At 57.6% G+C, this 15726-nt stretch overlaps 1 protein-coding gene and 1 long non-coding RNA gene across 2 annotated transcripts; one reads left to right on the top strand and one right to left on the bottom strand.

The window, feature by feature from the left end:
- Positions 1–1350: 1350 nt before the first annotated feature.
- ERF (ETS2 repressor factor) lies at positions 1351–8949 on the bottom strand. The gene is made up of 4 exons (XM_040252721.1): positions 8801–8949; positions 4135–4369; positions 3636–3751; positions 1351–3516 (listed from the first exon to the last, which is right to left on the bottom strand). The coding sequence occupies exons 1-4, from the start codon at positions 8820–8822 to the stop codon at positions 2231–2233; spliced, it is 1659 nt and encodes a 552-aa protein (XP_040108655.1). The 5' UTR covers positions 8823–8949; the 3' UTR covers positions 1351–2230.
- A 645-nt stretch (positions 8950–9594) lies between these two features.
- Positions 9595–11961, top strand: LOC120872477. The gene is made up of 2 exons (XR_005723262.1): positions 9595–9796; positions 11094–11961. It is a non-coding gene; the product is annotated as an uncharacterized LOC120872477 (long non-coding RNA).
- Positions 11962–15726: the final 3765 nt, after the last annotated feature.

Raw genomic sequence — 15726 nt, forward strand, 5'->3', positions numbered from 1 at the left:
CTTTGACTCCATGTTAGACCCGGTTTAGAGGTGCTTTGAAGGCACTGGAATCAGGTGCTGAGACTACTAGTCAGGGTCCTCCCTCCTACCTCAGTGATGACATCCCCCTCTCTCCATCACACCACCACTAACTTAGCTGCATCTATGTTGCCTGGAGACACGCCTCATCCCTACTTCCAGAAATAGCCCAGCGGCCCCCACCCCAAGGGAGTGACTTACATCACCCAGGAGAGGGAGCAGTTGCCTGCAGGCCTCCACAGGAGCCTCACAGTACCCCAGCCCTAGATCCTTTCTTCACTGCCAACGGGCATCATCAGGGACCACCCACCCAGGGCTGGCTTGAAATGAGGATGAAATGAGAGTGGGTAGGAGTTTCCAGTTCCTTCCCCAGAGTTGCATAGGGTGGGGTTTCATGGTGAAGCCATGCAAGACCAGGGCCCTCAATTCTCTTAGCAGCTGTGTGGCCTTTGGAAAACTCCTTTCCCTCTCTGGGCCTCAGGCACCTCACCTGCATTGGATGGATTGTACTGTCTCAAAGCACCTCCAGCTTGGATACCTCCTGATTCTTTCATCTCTGATTCAAGCTCTCCAACTTGGGCTTCTGGCTTTATGATCTCTCCTCTCAGATCTTAGGAACTTGAGATTCTGGTCTAGATCCAACCATCCTGGCTTTAGAATTAAGTTGTTGAAAGAACATGTATTTCAGAGACAGACTTCATTAAAGTCCCAGCTGGGCTTAAGGCCTTAGGCAAGTCATTTAAGTGAGCCGCTGGCTCCCACCTTGGAGATAAAGAACTCCAGCTCCTAAGTACCTGGCACACAGTAGGTGAACAGCAACTGCGATTAAGCCAGTCTCTTAATTTACTAGTGGAGTGCTCCCATGGGTTGATGGGAAGATCACTAAAGTGCCTTGAAAGGTCTACATTCCAAGACACTGCAAGCCTGTCACCAAAGGACTCCCAGATTAACTCATAAGCACCTCTAAGAGTTGACGTGTGAGAGGACACCAAAGGTAGTGCAGAAGGGGCGCCAGGCCTTCACCAGAGCCTGGAGGAATGAACAGTACGTAACAGAGAAGAGAGGCATTTCAGGCAGAAGAATAAGGGCCATGGCCTGGCACTGAAGAGCTGAAAAGTGCTCCCAGGAAGAGTGGATCCCAGGAGGAGGGCCAGAGAATGCCCAAGACCTTCACCACCAGGCCCAGAGGTTTAGTGGCCCCCAAGGTCAGGAGTTCATTTTCCTGGCCTGGACTTGACCCATTCAGATGGGCTTAGGCCCTCTGGCCATGGATCCACTCAGGGCCAAGGATGTAGCCCTGAGGTGGCTGCATGCAACTCTCAGATCACTGCGTCCAAAGGTCCAAAGTTTTTATTGTTTTGAATACATTCTCCAGCAGCCCCCGACTTCCCTCCCCACCCACCCTCCATCCCCAATATAGAATAAGGCTTGACCACAGACCCCCACCCCAGGGGCCCCAGCTGGGAGGCAGAGGGGGCTTCCAGTTTGGTTTCAGGGCACCCCCTTCCCCACCCGCCTGCCTATGGGGCAAGTCCTAGGAGCAGCTGGGGGGTGAAGGGGTTGGACTGGCACTGGGGTGGGGACCAGGAGAGGGATAGCAGGCACTTGTAGAGATTTGTGGCCTATGGGCGGCACCCTTCACCCTCCTCCGCCCCCAACCCCCCCCCCCACACGGAATTTTTGGTTCATCATAAAATGTCCCTCCCTCCTCTGCTGCAACCCTGTGGGGCTATGAGAAACCCAGGCACTCACGGCCCCTGGAGGGGCGGGGAAGGCAGGATTGGGGCTGAGGACAGCCGGGGATGGACAGGGAGAGAGGTACCAGAGGCAGAGGACAGGGAGGGAGACAGGCTTTACTTCCTAAACGATTGTAATAAAAAAGTTCCTGGGCTTTGAGGCCGGAGCCTCAGTTCAAATATAAATTCCCCAGAATGGAGGTGGCCCCCTTAACTCCCCCCTCCCTCCCACCCCCACCACTTTGCCCGGAGCTTAGAAACCCACAGGGAAAGGGGATGGCCCCCCACCCTGGGCACCCACCCACCCTCACCATTTAAAAAAAAAAATTAAAAGTTTTATACAAAACATGGGGGACGGGAAAGAGGCGGCGGCGGAGCGAGCCTAAAAAGCTGCCCTCACCTCCAGGTAATGGGGGGGTTAAGGCAGCAAAAGAGGCATGGGGGTGGGGGGAATGGGGGTCCCCTGCCCACAGCCCTCAGGAATCTCGATGCTCCAGAGAGAGCTGGGCTGTAGCGTGCTGGAGGTCAGAACTCACCCGCCTTGGGGTGAGGGGCCCCCCAGCCTCCCCAGGCCCCTCCCCACGCACCTTCTTGTCCTCACCCTCATCCTCAATGCCCCCAGCGGGGCCCCCACCCCCTTCAAGGCGACAGTCTTCACTCCAGCGGCGTTTAAAGCGCAGCTTGAGAGGCATGCACTGGGCAACCCCAGGCGCCTCGCCCGGGTCGGGCTTTGGGGGCGCAGGCGGCACACGAGGCGTCTTGAACACCTCCCCGTCTTCTTCGTCCTCGTCGCTGATGTCAGTCACCTCCACCTCCTCCGACTCGCCTTCGGAGATAGGTTCCACCTTGATCTGCGGTGGCGGCGGCGGCGGTGGCGGGGCCAGCACCCCAGCACCCTCGGCCAGCCCGCCTGCACCGCCGAGGGCCAGGCCGCCGCCCTTATCAGCGCCCGCTGGGGCCTTCTCCCCAGCAGCCCGCTGCCGGCGTCCCAGAGGGGGCGGCTGGAGCTTAAACTTGAATGGAGAGGAGGAAGAGGAGGACGAGGCCGAGGAGGGGACCGGTGGGGTCTCGGGGGCCATGGGCGGCAGCGGGCACTTGTCAGGGCGCTGGGGCTGTGGCACCACCAGCCCGGGGTAGTGCAGGAAGGCGCGGGGGCTGAGGTGGTAGTTGTAGACGCTTTGGGTGTGGGCCTGCAGGTACCGTTTCATGTCCTCGGGGCTGAAGGAGAAGTGGGAGCCTCCCCCCGAGCCGCTGGGGCCCCCGCCACCACCGGGGTACATGGGGCTCAGCGTGGGGGACGGGGTGTAGGCCAGGTGGGTCGGAGTCATGGGCAGAGCCGGGGAGAGCTGCGGGGGCAGCAGGGAGCCAGGCCCGGCTAGAGGCGACACGGGGAAAGGGCTGAGGGGCTCAGGGCCACCCCGGGGCCGGGGGTAGACACGGAAGACACCAGGGTCATGGGGCAGGCGGGCCAGCGGGGGCCCACGGAAAGCACCCAGCTCCGGGGGGCCGGGCGGCCGGGCCCGGGGGTCCTCTCCCAGGGGCTCTTCGAGCTCTGACGTGCCATCGCTACAGTCACTGACCGAGCCCCGGCCCAGGCGCCGGGCCACCACGGCAGAGAAGAGGGATGACGATGATGAAGAGCAGGCCGGCGGTGAGCGGGGGTCCTCGGTGGGAGACAGCACCTCGGAGGGCGTCGAGGGAGGAAAGCGGAAGTGGCTGCCGCCTGTCGGCACTGGCGGGGCGCTCTGGGGCACCGCACCCCCTGACGGGAGAGGGAAGACTCGATGTCAAGCCCCCACCACCACCCGCTCCGCCTCGCCTGGACATTCAGGTAGACCCTGCTCTCCCTCTGAGGCCATACCCACCAGCCCTGGTACTCACCAGCCAAGCCCACGTCGATGAAAGGGTAGTTAACCAGCACCAGTTTGTTGAAGTTGAACTTGTAGGTGAACCGTTTCCCCTTGGTCTTGTGCAGAATGCGTTTGTTGTAGTAATAGCTGGGGGTGCAGAAACACCGTTCACCAGAGGGTCAGGCACAGGGGACCCGAATCTAGAACCCAAACCTTGACCTGTATTAGTGCTGCTCGCAAAGGGTGACTGAGAAACGTGGGCCACATGGGAGGAATCAAGGTCCAGAGTGGGGGGACCAGTTCTCCCCTTAGTTCTGGGGCCAGACTACAGGCCACATCCATGACCACGTTCTCGCTTTGGTATGACACGTGGGCTCAGAGGGGTTAGAACTTGGCCCGGGGTCACACAGCTACCATGTGGCACAGCCAGAAGTCAAACCCAGTGCCTACCCCCAACGGGCCAGGGGGCTCCCAACCGGTGTGTTGGGGGGGGCTGTCCATGTCTGCCCCAGGGCCTCTGCCCTCCTCACCGCAGAGCCCGGCTCAGCTTGTCATAGTTCATCTGGGGCTTGCACTTGCGGACCCCCCAGAGCCGAGCCACCTCGTCAGGGTCCTTGATGACGAACTCCCCGTAGTCCCCCTGCCAGGCGATGACGCCCTGGTACTCCTCTTTCCGCAGCAGCTCCAGGATAAAGTGCCACAGCTGAATCTGCCTGGAGCCGGGGGACGACTCCGGCTTGTAGGCCCAGTCCGGGAAGGCAAAGCCTGGGGACGGGAGGCAGGGGAGCGGCCCCGGGTCAGGGCGCCAAGTCCGCCAAGTCCGGGCCCTGGGGCCCATCCCAGGGTCCACCTCCTAGCCCCACGCTTACCATGGGGAAACCCGTCTCCCCTCTGCCAAGCCAAGACCTGGTTAGAGGGAGACAGTGCGTGTCTGTGTGTGTGAGGGGGGCTAGACAGGAGCTGGGGGGAGGGGAAGCTGGAGCCTGCTCCAGCGACACCGGGAGAAACAGGAAACCGTCGGCGGCGGGTCCCGGGGCCAGTGCCAGGGGGCCAGGCACCCGGCCAGGCCGGCGGGCAGGGCTGCCAGTGGGGGAGGGGCAGGAAGGGGCACACGTGGCCAGGCGGGCTGGGGCTAGCCACCCCCAGCCCACCCTCACTCCCATTCAGGGTCAGTCATTACCACGCCCCTGCCCCCCCAACCTCCTGTTCCCCTCCTAGGAACATACACTGTCTCCCTCCCAAGACCTACCAGAGCCCTTACTCCCACCCTAGGCCCCCAAGAGGAGAAGGTTTTTTTTTTTTTTTTTTTTTTCTTAAAAGGACCAGGAGGGGTGGGGTGGCTGGTTGACGATGAGGTCAGCGCTTGCACACACAGAGGCTTCTGTCTTCCCTGGAGAGTGAAACCCAGACTGTCTGAGAGAGCGCCCCCCCATCAAGCCCGGGACCCTCTGTGCTGCACTGCCCTACCCAGAACCGGGCACATGGACCCAACCTGGCTGGAGGGCCTCAACAGTGAACAGGCATCGCTCGATGCAACCCATTCCCCCTTCTGCCTTCTCATCTTCAGCTTTTTCCCTGCCCACCTACCTACCCGCCCCCAGCATTAACCTTGGGTAGAGGTTGGTGGTGGGCTGGTATGTCCCTAGAGGGGGTGGGCAGCCTGAGTGGGGGGAGTTGGGGGGGCTGCGGTTGTTGTCATTTCCCAAACCCCCGGGTAATCAGGGGCCATCAATAATTCAGCACAAGGCAGCCGGTAATGGAGGGGTGGGAGGAGGGAAAAAGGAGGAAGAGAAGAAGGGGGGAGGCAGGACAGGAACCCTGGTGCCACTAGAGGGAGAAGGCCAAGGTGGACAGCTAAGGATGGGCGGGTCCCAAGTCCCAGTCAGGCTGCAAGGGCCAGCCTTCTTCCATGTCCCTGGCTCAAACCCCAGCTGAAGACGGCACCAACCCAACCTGAGGCAACATGGAATCTCCCTGAAAGCCCCCACCCAAGTCTGGAATCCAACAGGGGAGCCTTCCCCATGGGGACGCTGGGGATCAGCAGCTCCTGGTTCCAAAGGGACCACTCCCTCTAAATCAGAGCTGACTCTAACCCCTGACCCGCGGCCTTGGGCAGACTGGGATGGCCAGCATTCCTCACCTGGTCCCTGCCCCATTCAGAAATCCCAGCCTCCAGTCAGTCCCTCAGGGCTCCAGGGATATACCACATGACCTCAGCTGGTCACAGACCCAGAGTCCTGTACCAGCAGTTCCTGCTCCATTCACAAGTGACAGCCCCTGACAGCACCTTCCATGGACCCCAACATCCACAGCCCCATCCCTCTCTTGGGAATCCAGGTGTTCACCCCTTGATCCTCACCCTGCTAGAGAACCAGGTCCGACAGTCTTGTTCAGGGCCCAGAGGCTCTTGGGAACCCAAGAGACCGCCCGCTTAATGTACCCGCCAACCTTCTCCAAAAAACTCCTGTCTCCCTTCATGGCACCAAGCTTCACGCCCCCGCCCCCACCCCCAACAAGCCCCAATCTGGCTCTTGGACTCGGGGTGGGGGCCGAAGCCCCTGAGACATCAGTCTAGGGTTGGGAGGGTGTACTGATTTCCACCCTCCCCCCAAAATTAAAGCCACCCTTTGCCCCCCCCCCGCCCCAGCCTCCTTGTCCCGGTAACCAGGCAACGTGTATGCAGCGACAGTCCTGGGAGCGGGGGAGCAGGAGGCTAAAAATAAACTTTGCAGAAGAGAAGGAGTGAGAGAGACTACATGCAACACAAAGGGAACTCAGAAGGGAGGTGGGGGGCTCTGGAAAGGCCTCAAGCTGCATTCTGGGGGCTGACCCAGGCCCCCTTAGTTAAGGCCCCTCCCTGAACCACCTCGCCCCGGGGCCAGGACCCTGGCTCCCACTCATGGCAGGGACCCTCCGCATTCCCAGGCCAACCCCAAAGCCAGCTTTCCTCATCGGACACGGCATACATGAGGGCCTGTTCCCAGCTTTGGGGGGAGAAGGAAGATGGGGGGTGACGTCAGGGTGTCTCAATGGGGCTCTGTTCCCCAGGCTTTGGAGCCAGGAGCCAGGCACGGTCGAGGGGAGCGTGTGTGAGTGTGTGTTGTGTATGAGTCCACGTGCTTAAAACAGGGAACCACCCGGCCTACACCAAGAAAGCCTGGGGATGCAGGACCTCTGGAGCACGGGGGGGACAGTGAGGCAGAGACAGAGCAGCTGACAGAAGAACTGAGGACATTGCCAGACAGGGTGGAGAAGCAGCAGCAGACAGGAAGGGCTGGGATGGCGGGGTCCCAGAAGACACACCTGGATCCCACACAGGCGGGGTAGGGAATCTCCCAGACAGACTATGGAAACCTGGTGGGAGGGGGCGGGCGCGGGTTGCAGAATTCTCGGGCACCCCTCAAATTCACCTTAACTGCCCAAACTTTTTTCAAAAGGACTATGGGGGTCGGAAGGGAGGAGCAGTGGTAGAGGAAGAACACGCCGGCCTCCTGGGGGGCCCCACCACCTCCCCCACTCCAGGCAGCCCTCGGTGGCGCCAGGGCCGGGAAGAAAACAGGAAGTGGGAAACAGCCGCGGCAGAGGAGAGTGGGGCCGGGATAGAGGATCGGATGGAGGGGCGCGCAGCGGCCAGCCAGGAGGCAGATGGACCCATGGACCCATCGGGAGGCCAGAAAAGGCTCCCGCCCCTTCCCCCAGCCAGAGAACCCACACACGGCGCGGCCCCAAGACTGGGATGGGGGAGCGGCCCAGCCGGTCCCACCAGGCGAAGGCCCATAGCAGGGAGCGAAGACGAGGCGGGGTTGTCTGGGTCCCTCGGCCCCCTCCTCCTGCGAGGGGAGGCTCCGGCTGCCCCCGAGGCCCAGCGGCCCTGGAGCCTTTAGGAGCCAGAGAGTATGTGGGACGCACGTGACTGACCCTACTGCACTCCGAGCCCCTGCCCACACCCAGCCCCCTCCTCGGCCCCCAATCCCCAGGCGCCGGAGCCCGGCTCGGAGCCCTTTAAGAGCCGCCCCCACCCGCCCAGCGAGGGGGGGCGGGGTGGGTGGGCCGGTCGGGGCACACACCCGCACACAGGAGCCGTAGCCGCGGCCGCCGCCGGGGGAAGGAAACAAGTTTGAACAGCGGCGCCCGGCCCCCTTCCCCCTCCCCCGTCCCCGCCCCGGGCCGGATTCCGACGGGGTAGACGGGCAGGGGGCGGCTGGGACCCCTCCCCCAGCGCGCCCGGGCGCAAAGTCCAGCCTGGGAGAGCCCGGGGGCGGCGGGGGAGGGGAAGGGGGAAAGTCCGAGTGGGGGGGGGGTTTAATCCTGCTGCCCCCCGCCCGCCGACCGAGGGGGGGGAGGGGAACCTTGGTCCCTTAAGGAGGAGCAAGTTGGCGGGGAAGAAGGGGGGCGGAGGGAAGAGACGGCCGGTTGAAAGAGAAGAGCTGGATGAGGGAGGGGGAACGAGGGGGGAGCCTCCGCGTCCCCCCCCACCTTCCCCACCCTCCTCAACCCCAGGTCCCCGGCGGCGAGGGAGGAGGGTTCCCAGGTCTCTCCGGAGCGACCTTAAAGCCGCGCGTTCTAAGGTCGGAAACAAAAAGTTCCTTTTTCGAACGTTCGGGCTGCGCTTTGGAACTTTGCGACTCGGCGCGGGCGGGGGAGCGAGGAGCCGGCGGAGACGGGCGGGGGAGGGGCGGCGCAGCCCGGACCCCGAGTCCCAGGCTCCCCACTCACGCCCTCCTCCTAGAGGCCATCCCGTATCCCCCTCTAAGCCGGTGCGGGGCACGCATCGCGGTGAAGGTCACGGGCCGGACCGTGCAGCGCGGAACCGGGAATAGCGGGCCCTGTGGACAGCGCCCCCCCACACACACCCCGCACACGTCCCGGCCCCCGGAGTGCAACGTGACAGAGCGGCTGGGAGGAACCCAGCCACCCCCGTGATCCCGGGTGTCAGGGAGAGCCCAGGTTTTGGGGTCCAGGCAAGGAAAGAACCAGGACTCGCAGCACCCAACCACTGCGCCCAGAACCAGGAATTGGGGGCCCGGTGCACACCCCCGCTCGCACCGCAAGAAGCAACAGGTCTCGAGTGCTTGGGGGTCCCCCGCAACTGGGGAACACTCGGGCTCCCCCAGAACCCTTCAGCCCCCCCAAAGTTTCTCCGCCTGGTTTCCCGGGGCAACAAGTCTCCCCCACACGTGCTGCCCCCGCCCCCACCTGTGTCCGCCGGGGTCTTCATGCTGGGGGGCCCGGGGCTAGGCGCCCCGACTCCGGGCCGCAGCTCCCAGCGCCCGCGCTGCCCCGTCCCGTCCCGAGCACGTCGGGCCGCCCTCGCCGATTCACCCGGCCTCGCCTCTCAGAGCCTCTCCCCTCCCCGCCGCCGCCTCCCGGGTTAATATCGCACTCCGGGGCCGGGACGCCCACGCCCCCCGGCCGGCGACGTCACCGCCGCGTCGCCATGGAGACACTGTGCCCGCCCCCTCCCCGCGCACTCACACAGACACACACAGGCACACATACATACACACGCGCGCGCACGCACACACACACACACACATACACACACACACTCGCCGGCGCGCTGCCACTGAGAACCGGCCGGCGCTAGGCTTAAAGGGGCCGCGCGACGGGGGAGGAGAGAAGGAGGGGCTGGGATAGGATGGGGTCCTGGGGGTCATGACCTTTCTCTGAGGCTCCAAGTCTGAAGATAACTTTTAAGCCCTCAGGATCCGCGACTCGCTGCCCCTCCTCCTCCTCTCCTGCCCACTGCGGGGTCCACATTTTCTTTGGAAGCCTGTAAGAGGGGTTGGGGGATACCTTATGATGAGTGTCAGAAACTTTTGTGAGGAGTATGGACCTTTTCCGAAGAGGCAGAACTTTCTCTGCAGGAGGCCAGGGGAGGGGGCGTCGGGTCAAGACCTCGAAGGATGATCCAGACCACATTTCCCAGGCTGGCCTTACCATGCGCACCCCCTCCAACCCTGAGCCTGACTGGGGGCAGCTGTCCAGGGGTGGGGTGGAATGGGTGGGAAGCATTTCCCAGTGTCGGAAATGGGGAGGCGGCTGCCTCCTCCGCTCCTCCAGGGATAGGGTCTTGGCCTTCCAGATAGCCCCAGTCCCATCTGGGGAGGAAGTGACCAGAGAGAAAGCACGCAAGAGCCGCCCCCCCATCCGCAGACTGCAGCTGTCTTGGGAACACGGCTGGCCCCGGAGGTACCCCCACTTCCACCTCCAGGGCAGGGGGGTTCCGGGGGTGGAGCCAGGATGCGAGGGGGTGACCAAAGGCTGAACAAATGTGCTCCCCAGGGACACTAAGGGGTCGCCAGGAGAGAGGAAGGCAGGGCTTAAGGATGAAGGCTAGTGCGTAGGGATGTGTTAAGTCTGTTCTCTGCAGCTGAGGAATGGATGGAGCCTGAGGCTTCGGGAAACAGGAAATCAGCAATGATCAGATGGCCAACAGTAGAGGGCAAATAGCAGTTATATTCACAGGCTGATCCTGGAAACAATCTCAGAAAACACTCTGAGGTACCAAAAGAAAGGAAAGGGGGTTGGGGAGGAGATGCTCAGAGAGAGTGAAACCAAGATAGGGAGAAGCGAATAGAGAGGAAAGGCCTGAAGGGTTAGGCTCTGGGTACTTAGGGCTTCAAGCCCACTCTCCTTTAGTGGGTTCCTAGAGGCCTTAGGGCAGTCCCTAAGCAGTGCCTCTGAAGAAGTCTCAGGCCTCTTCCTCGGGGAGACCAGGGCCTCCCAGGAAACATCACCCCCTTGGGGAATTATGTAACCTTGCCTACGGACAGTGCAGCTCCCCCACGGATATTGTAACCCTCTGGGAGCAGTGTGGTCCAGCAATAATAACCATCATCATTGTTATCATAACAGCTCCCGAATTGCTAACGCTCATGATGTGCCAGGCGCTGGGCCAAGCGTTGTCGGGACGTCTTCTCATTGAAGCCTCACAAAACCCCAAAGAAGGGAATTCCTATTGTTAGCCCCATTTACAGATTAATGAAGCAAGGCTCAGAAACTGTCAGGATTCAAATCCAGTCTATCCAATTCAAAATCACCACCCTTAACCGGTATAGTTTATTATGTCTTTTACTGCCCCACCCCTCAGAAAAAGATGATGCCAAGTTTAAAAGATAATAGATCCAAACTACAGCCTCAGAGACCTCTATACTCCCACCAGAAGACAGAGACCAGGGTGGCAATCCAAACTGCTATTTCCTGTGAGAGAGATTGTATAGAGCAAGTGAATTGATCTTTTTAAGCCTCAGCTTCATCATCTGTAAAATGGGGATATTAATGATTAGGTTATTATGATAAATCAGAGATTTGCGATAAGTAGGCAATAAATACTGGTGATAATTAGCAGAAGTGAGCAGCATAACCTGTAGACAATGTAAGCCTAGAGATTCCAACTGCAGGCAGCAAACACACAAGCATGGACAGTGAAATTGCCTGTTAATGGCAGAATTCTACCCTGACTCAGCTGGATAATTCAATCCCACAGTTTTTGTGAAACACAGTCATGGATGGTGGGCGTGCCTCAGGGGAGACTTTCAACCATCCACAGAGAATGGGAACCGCTGGTGAAAATGACATGTCCACAGATATTATAACACGACTGCACCATGGAAGTGTGGACTGGGTTGGATAGTTCAGTTGCCTTGTGAACACTGGAAACCACCCCCAGGAATGGTGAACCCCACAATTACTGTGTGAAACACCCAGAGGTTGTGAATTTGTGATGAGAACTCTCACCGCTGGTCAATCCTTGAAGACATGCTATGCAACCAAGACCATGTGAACTCCAGTGGACGAGGATCCAACCCCTCCCCCGACTCTCCCCAGAAAGCCTTCACAAATGCCCCTGAGGCTGGTAAAAAGCACAGCCTCTCCCAGACGTCAGAGGTGCCCGGGATGAACAGTGTAACGCTCCGTGGAGAAAACACCTCTGTCTGGACAGTGAGGAGACACCTCACTCCTGTGGACCTGGTAGTTCTTGTTCCAGTTCACTGTCCTCACACAGATAAAACAGTTATCCTGTTGTTGTCAGGCAAAGGCATGGACAGAACCTACAGAACCTACCCCTACAGAAGTCGCAACTCTTCACAGAGTCACGCCTGGAAAGGAGACCGTGTGGATGATAAAAATCATAATCATCGCCCACCCATCGCCCCTATGAACAGTGACAAACCACCACTACTCTGTGAACATTGCCATTCCCTTAGAAATAGCGGACCCCACCCACAGTGTTTAGAGCAGCGGTCCCCAACCTTTTTGGCACCAGGGATGGGTTTCATGGAAGACAATTTTTTCCATGGATGGGGGAGAGGGGGATGGTTTCGGAATGATTAAAGCACATTACATTTATTGGGCACTTTTTTCTGTGATTATTACATCAGCTTCTAGATCATCAGGCATTAGACGGATCCCAGAGGTAGGAGACCCCTGATTTAGAGAGGGAAGCCACCTAAACTGTGTAGCCATTGCCAGACAGAAAATGTAACCCCATTAGATTACCACCCTTGCTGGTCTCTCTGATTTGAAATGCTGAAGGACTCGAGGACTCAGTCCTAGGTCCTCTTCTCTTCTCCATCTACACACATTCCTTTGACAATCTCCACCAGGCCCATGGTTTTATACGCCATATACTATGCTAATTACACCCAAATTTCTGTCTCCATCTCAGGACTCTACCCCAAACTCCAGTCTCACACATTGAACCACCTCACCAGTATCTCCATTTAGATTTCTCAAGTTTTCCAAGTAAAAAAGATCTCTTAGAGCACCCCCACGGAGAAGGCAATGGCACCCCACTCCAGTACTCTTGGCTGGAAAATCCCATGGACAGAGGAGCCTGGTGGGCTGCCGTCTATGGGGTCGCACAGAGTCAGACACGACTGAAGTGACTTAGCAGCAGCAGCAGAGCACCCCCAAAGTGACCTCACCCCCAATCTTCCCCATCTCTGGAAATTGCAGCACCATTTTCCTGGTTGCACAGGTAGAATACCTCGGGGTCATCCTTGACTCCTTTCTCTTCTCTGACATCCAGTCTGAAGGGAACTCCTCCCATCAGGTCTTCCTTCAGCTTTTTCAGACTCAGTCACCCTCCCCCGACACACATCCCCCCCACCCCCCTGGTCTGATGACTCCTCACTGGTCTCCTTGCTGCCTCGTCCCCATAGTCTTTGCTCCACTGGCAGGTAGAAGTGCTCCAGTCAACCAAATGACATCCCTTCACTGCCCCAAACCCTCCATCAGCCCCTCCACTCCCTGGGAGGCTTTAACAACTCCTTGCCTGCAATGCCCTTTTTCCCTCCTGACTTCACTTCCCACCTTCCCCACTTCATTCTTCCTCCAAGTGCGCTCCGGCCTCTTTGCTGTTTCTTGAATTTGCCAGGCATATTCCTCCCTTGGGGATTTTGCCCCTGCTCTTCTATCTGCCTTGAGGGCTCTTCCACCAGAAGTCTGCATAGCTCTGTCCCTCATTCCCTTCAGGTTTCTACGCCAAAACCACCTTCTCAAGAGTTCCCTGGTGGTCCAGTGTTTAGGACTCTGAGCTTTCACTGCTGAGGGCAAGTCAGGGAACTAAGATCCTGCAACTCGCACAGCATGGCCAAAAATTTTAAAATAAAACTAAAAATATTAAAAAACAAACACCATCTTCCCAGTACTATGCCTGACCACCATGTAGATATAGATACGTAACTGTCTGTGTGTGTGCACTCAGCTGTGTCCGACTCTGCGACCCCATGGACTGTGGCTCACCAAGCTCCTCTGTCCATGGGATTTTTCCAGGCAAGAACACTGAGGTGGGTTGCCATTTCCTACTCCGGAGGATCTTCCTGACCCGGGCATTGAATCTGCGCCTCTTGTGTCTCCTGCGCTAGCAGACAGATTCTTTACCACTAGCGCCCCCTGGGAAACCCAGATATATACCTATATGTATGTCTATATGCTTTGGCCACCCTGTGTGGCATGCGAGATCTTAGTTCTCCCACGAGGGATTGAACCCACTCTCCTTGCAGTGGAAGCATGGATTCTCAACCACTAACCTGCTAGGGAAGTCCCTGACCACTATTATATTGGAGGCCCCTTCCCAGACCCCGTGGGTTCCTTTTATTTTTTTGCTGTACCATCCTGTATGTGAGATCTTATTTCCCCCACCAGGTATCAAAGCGCAGCCCCCTGCACGGGAAGCACAAAGTCTTAAGCCAGTGCCTAGACCAAGGTCCGTCATAGAGCTGTTGTTCAGTTGCCAAGTCATGTCCAGCTCTTTTCGACCTCATAGACTATAGCAGGTCAGGCTCCTCTGTCCTCCACTGTGTCCTGGAGTTTGCTTAAATTCATGTCCATTGAGTCGGTGATGCTGTCTAACCATCTCATCCTCTGTCATCCCCTTCTCCTTTTGCCTTCAATCTTTCCCAGCATCAGGGTCTTTTCCAGTGAGTCAGCTCTTCACATCAGCTGGCCAAAGTGTTAGAGCTCCAGCTTCAGCATCAGTCCTTCCAATGAATATTCAAAATTGATTTCCTTTAGAATGGACTGGTTTGATCTCCTTACTGTCCAAGGGACTCTCAAGAGTCTCCTCCAACACCACAATTCAAAAGCATCAAATCTTTGGCGCTCAGCCTTCTTTATGATCCAACTCTCACATGTGTACATGACTATTGGAAAAATCATAGCTTTAACTGTACAGACCTTTGTCGGCAAAGTGATGTCTCTGCTTTTTAATACATTGTCTTGGCTTGTCATAGCTTTCCTTCCAAGGAGTAAGCGTCTGTTAATTTCATGGCTGTGGTCACCGTTAAAGAGTAGGCTGTAGTCATAGAGTAGGCTGGTAATATGTACTTGCTGAAGTGAACTGAGTCCGAAAACTGATGGGATAAGGTGATAGTCAGAACCCATACACAGTGTCTGTGACGGATGTAAAGCACATATACAGTATGGCTGTTGCGTAGACAGTGTAGAGCCCCAATAAACATTGGAATGCTCAAAACCAGTATGAACTCCAGTTTAAAAAGCATGACCCTTGTTAGCCTTGTCCAGATATGCTCACCTTCATAAAGTGATCCGAACTCCATTCGAACAACTCCATTCAAACTTTGTAAACCAGGTGGACCCATATAGCAGGGCAACCCACGTAAATGGTATAAACCCCACGGAGACAGTGTAACCCTCATAAACAGTGTAAGCCCCATACCGTACAGATGGTAAGAAAACAAATAAACCAGGTGTACTCCGTACAAATGACTTGTTCCCTCTTCAGTGTGCGCTGCCACAGAGGCAGCATCACCTGCTTAACATGGTGTGAATTCCTCTAGCAGTAGGGTCAGTTCCCACCCCGGGGTAAACCTCACATGTATGGTGCAGGTAAGCATGTGGACAGGGTCACCTCAAGCAGCAGCGGGAGTCTTCATATGAACAGTGTGGCCCCATAGTATGGCCTCAGGCAGTGTAACCTACCACGTGTCCCCATGTGGAAAATGCCACGGCTCAGGCGAACCACTCTGTGGACAGGGTAGCCTCACCCCTGCTGGCTCAGATGGTAAAGAATGTGCCTGCAATGCAGGAGACCTGGGTTCCATCCCTGGGCCGGGAAGATCCCCTGGAGAAGGGAATGGCTGCCCATTCCAGTATTCTTGCTTGGAAAATCCCAAGGACAGAGGAGCCCAGTGGGGAGCCCGTGGGGTGGCAAAGAGTCAGACATGACTGAGTGACTAGCACACAACCAACGGGGGCAGTAAACACCAATGGCACTGTCGGGTTTTTAACTCATATTCCTGTGTTTGACTCTGCGGGGTCTTAGTTGTAGCCTGTGGAATCTTTGATCTTCGTTGAAGTATGTGAGACCTTTAGTTACAGCATGCAGGATCTAGTTCCCCGGCCAGGGACTGAGTATGGTCCCCTGCACTGGGAGCACCAAATCCTAGCCACTGAACCACCAGGGAAGTCCCGTCACTGTGCCAGTCTTACCAAGTCATGGATAATGTAACCCTCTCCCACAGACAGGTGGAAACTCCCTATTCCATTCAAACCCTCTGGGCTCAAATAGAGGTGGCCGAATACATCTGGCAAATAAGATAAAAGACATATGGATAGAGTGGGGCTTCCACAAAAGCTGTTAAAAGACTCAGTGT

Source organism: Oryx dammah, unplaced genomic scaffold, assembly GCF_014754425.2.
Source record: "Oryx dammah isolate SB20612 unplaced genomic scaffold, SCBI_Odam_1.1 HiC_scaffold_13, whole genome shotgun sequence".
Taxonomy (NCBI): Eukaryota; Metazoa; Chordata; class Mammalia; order Artiodactyla; family Bovidae; genus Oryx; species Oryx dammah.

Bases quoted from the DNA above. Each gene is read 5' to 3' on its own strand.
- ERF (XM_040252721.1), bottom strand. From the start codon at position 8,822: ATGAAGACCCCGGCGGACACAG. The intron at 4,370-8,800 runs GTGGGGGCGGGG...TCCCGTCCCCAG, and splicing joins GAAGACCCCGGCGGACACAG to GCTTTGCCTTCCCGGACTGG. The intron at 3,752-4,134 runs GTGAGGAGGGCA...CTGCACCCCCAG, and splicing joins AAGCTGAGCCGGGCTCTGCG to CTATTACTACAACAAACGCA.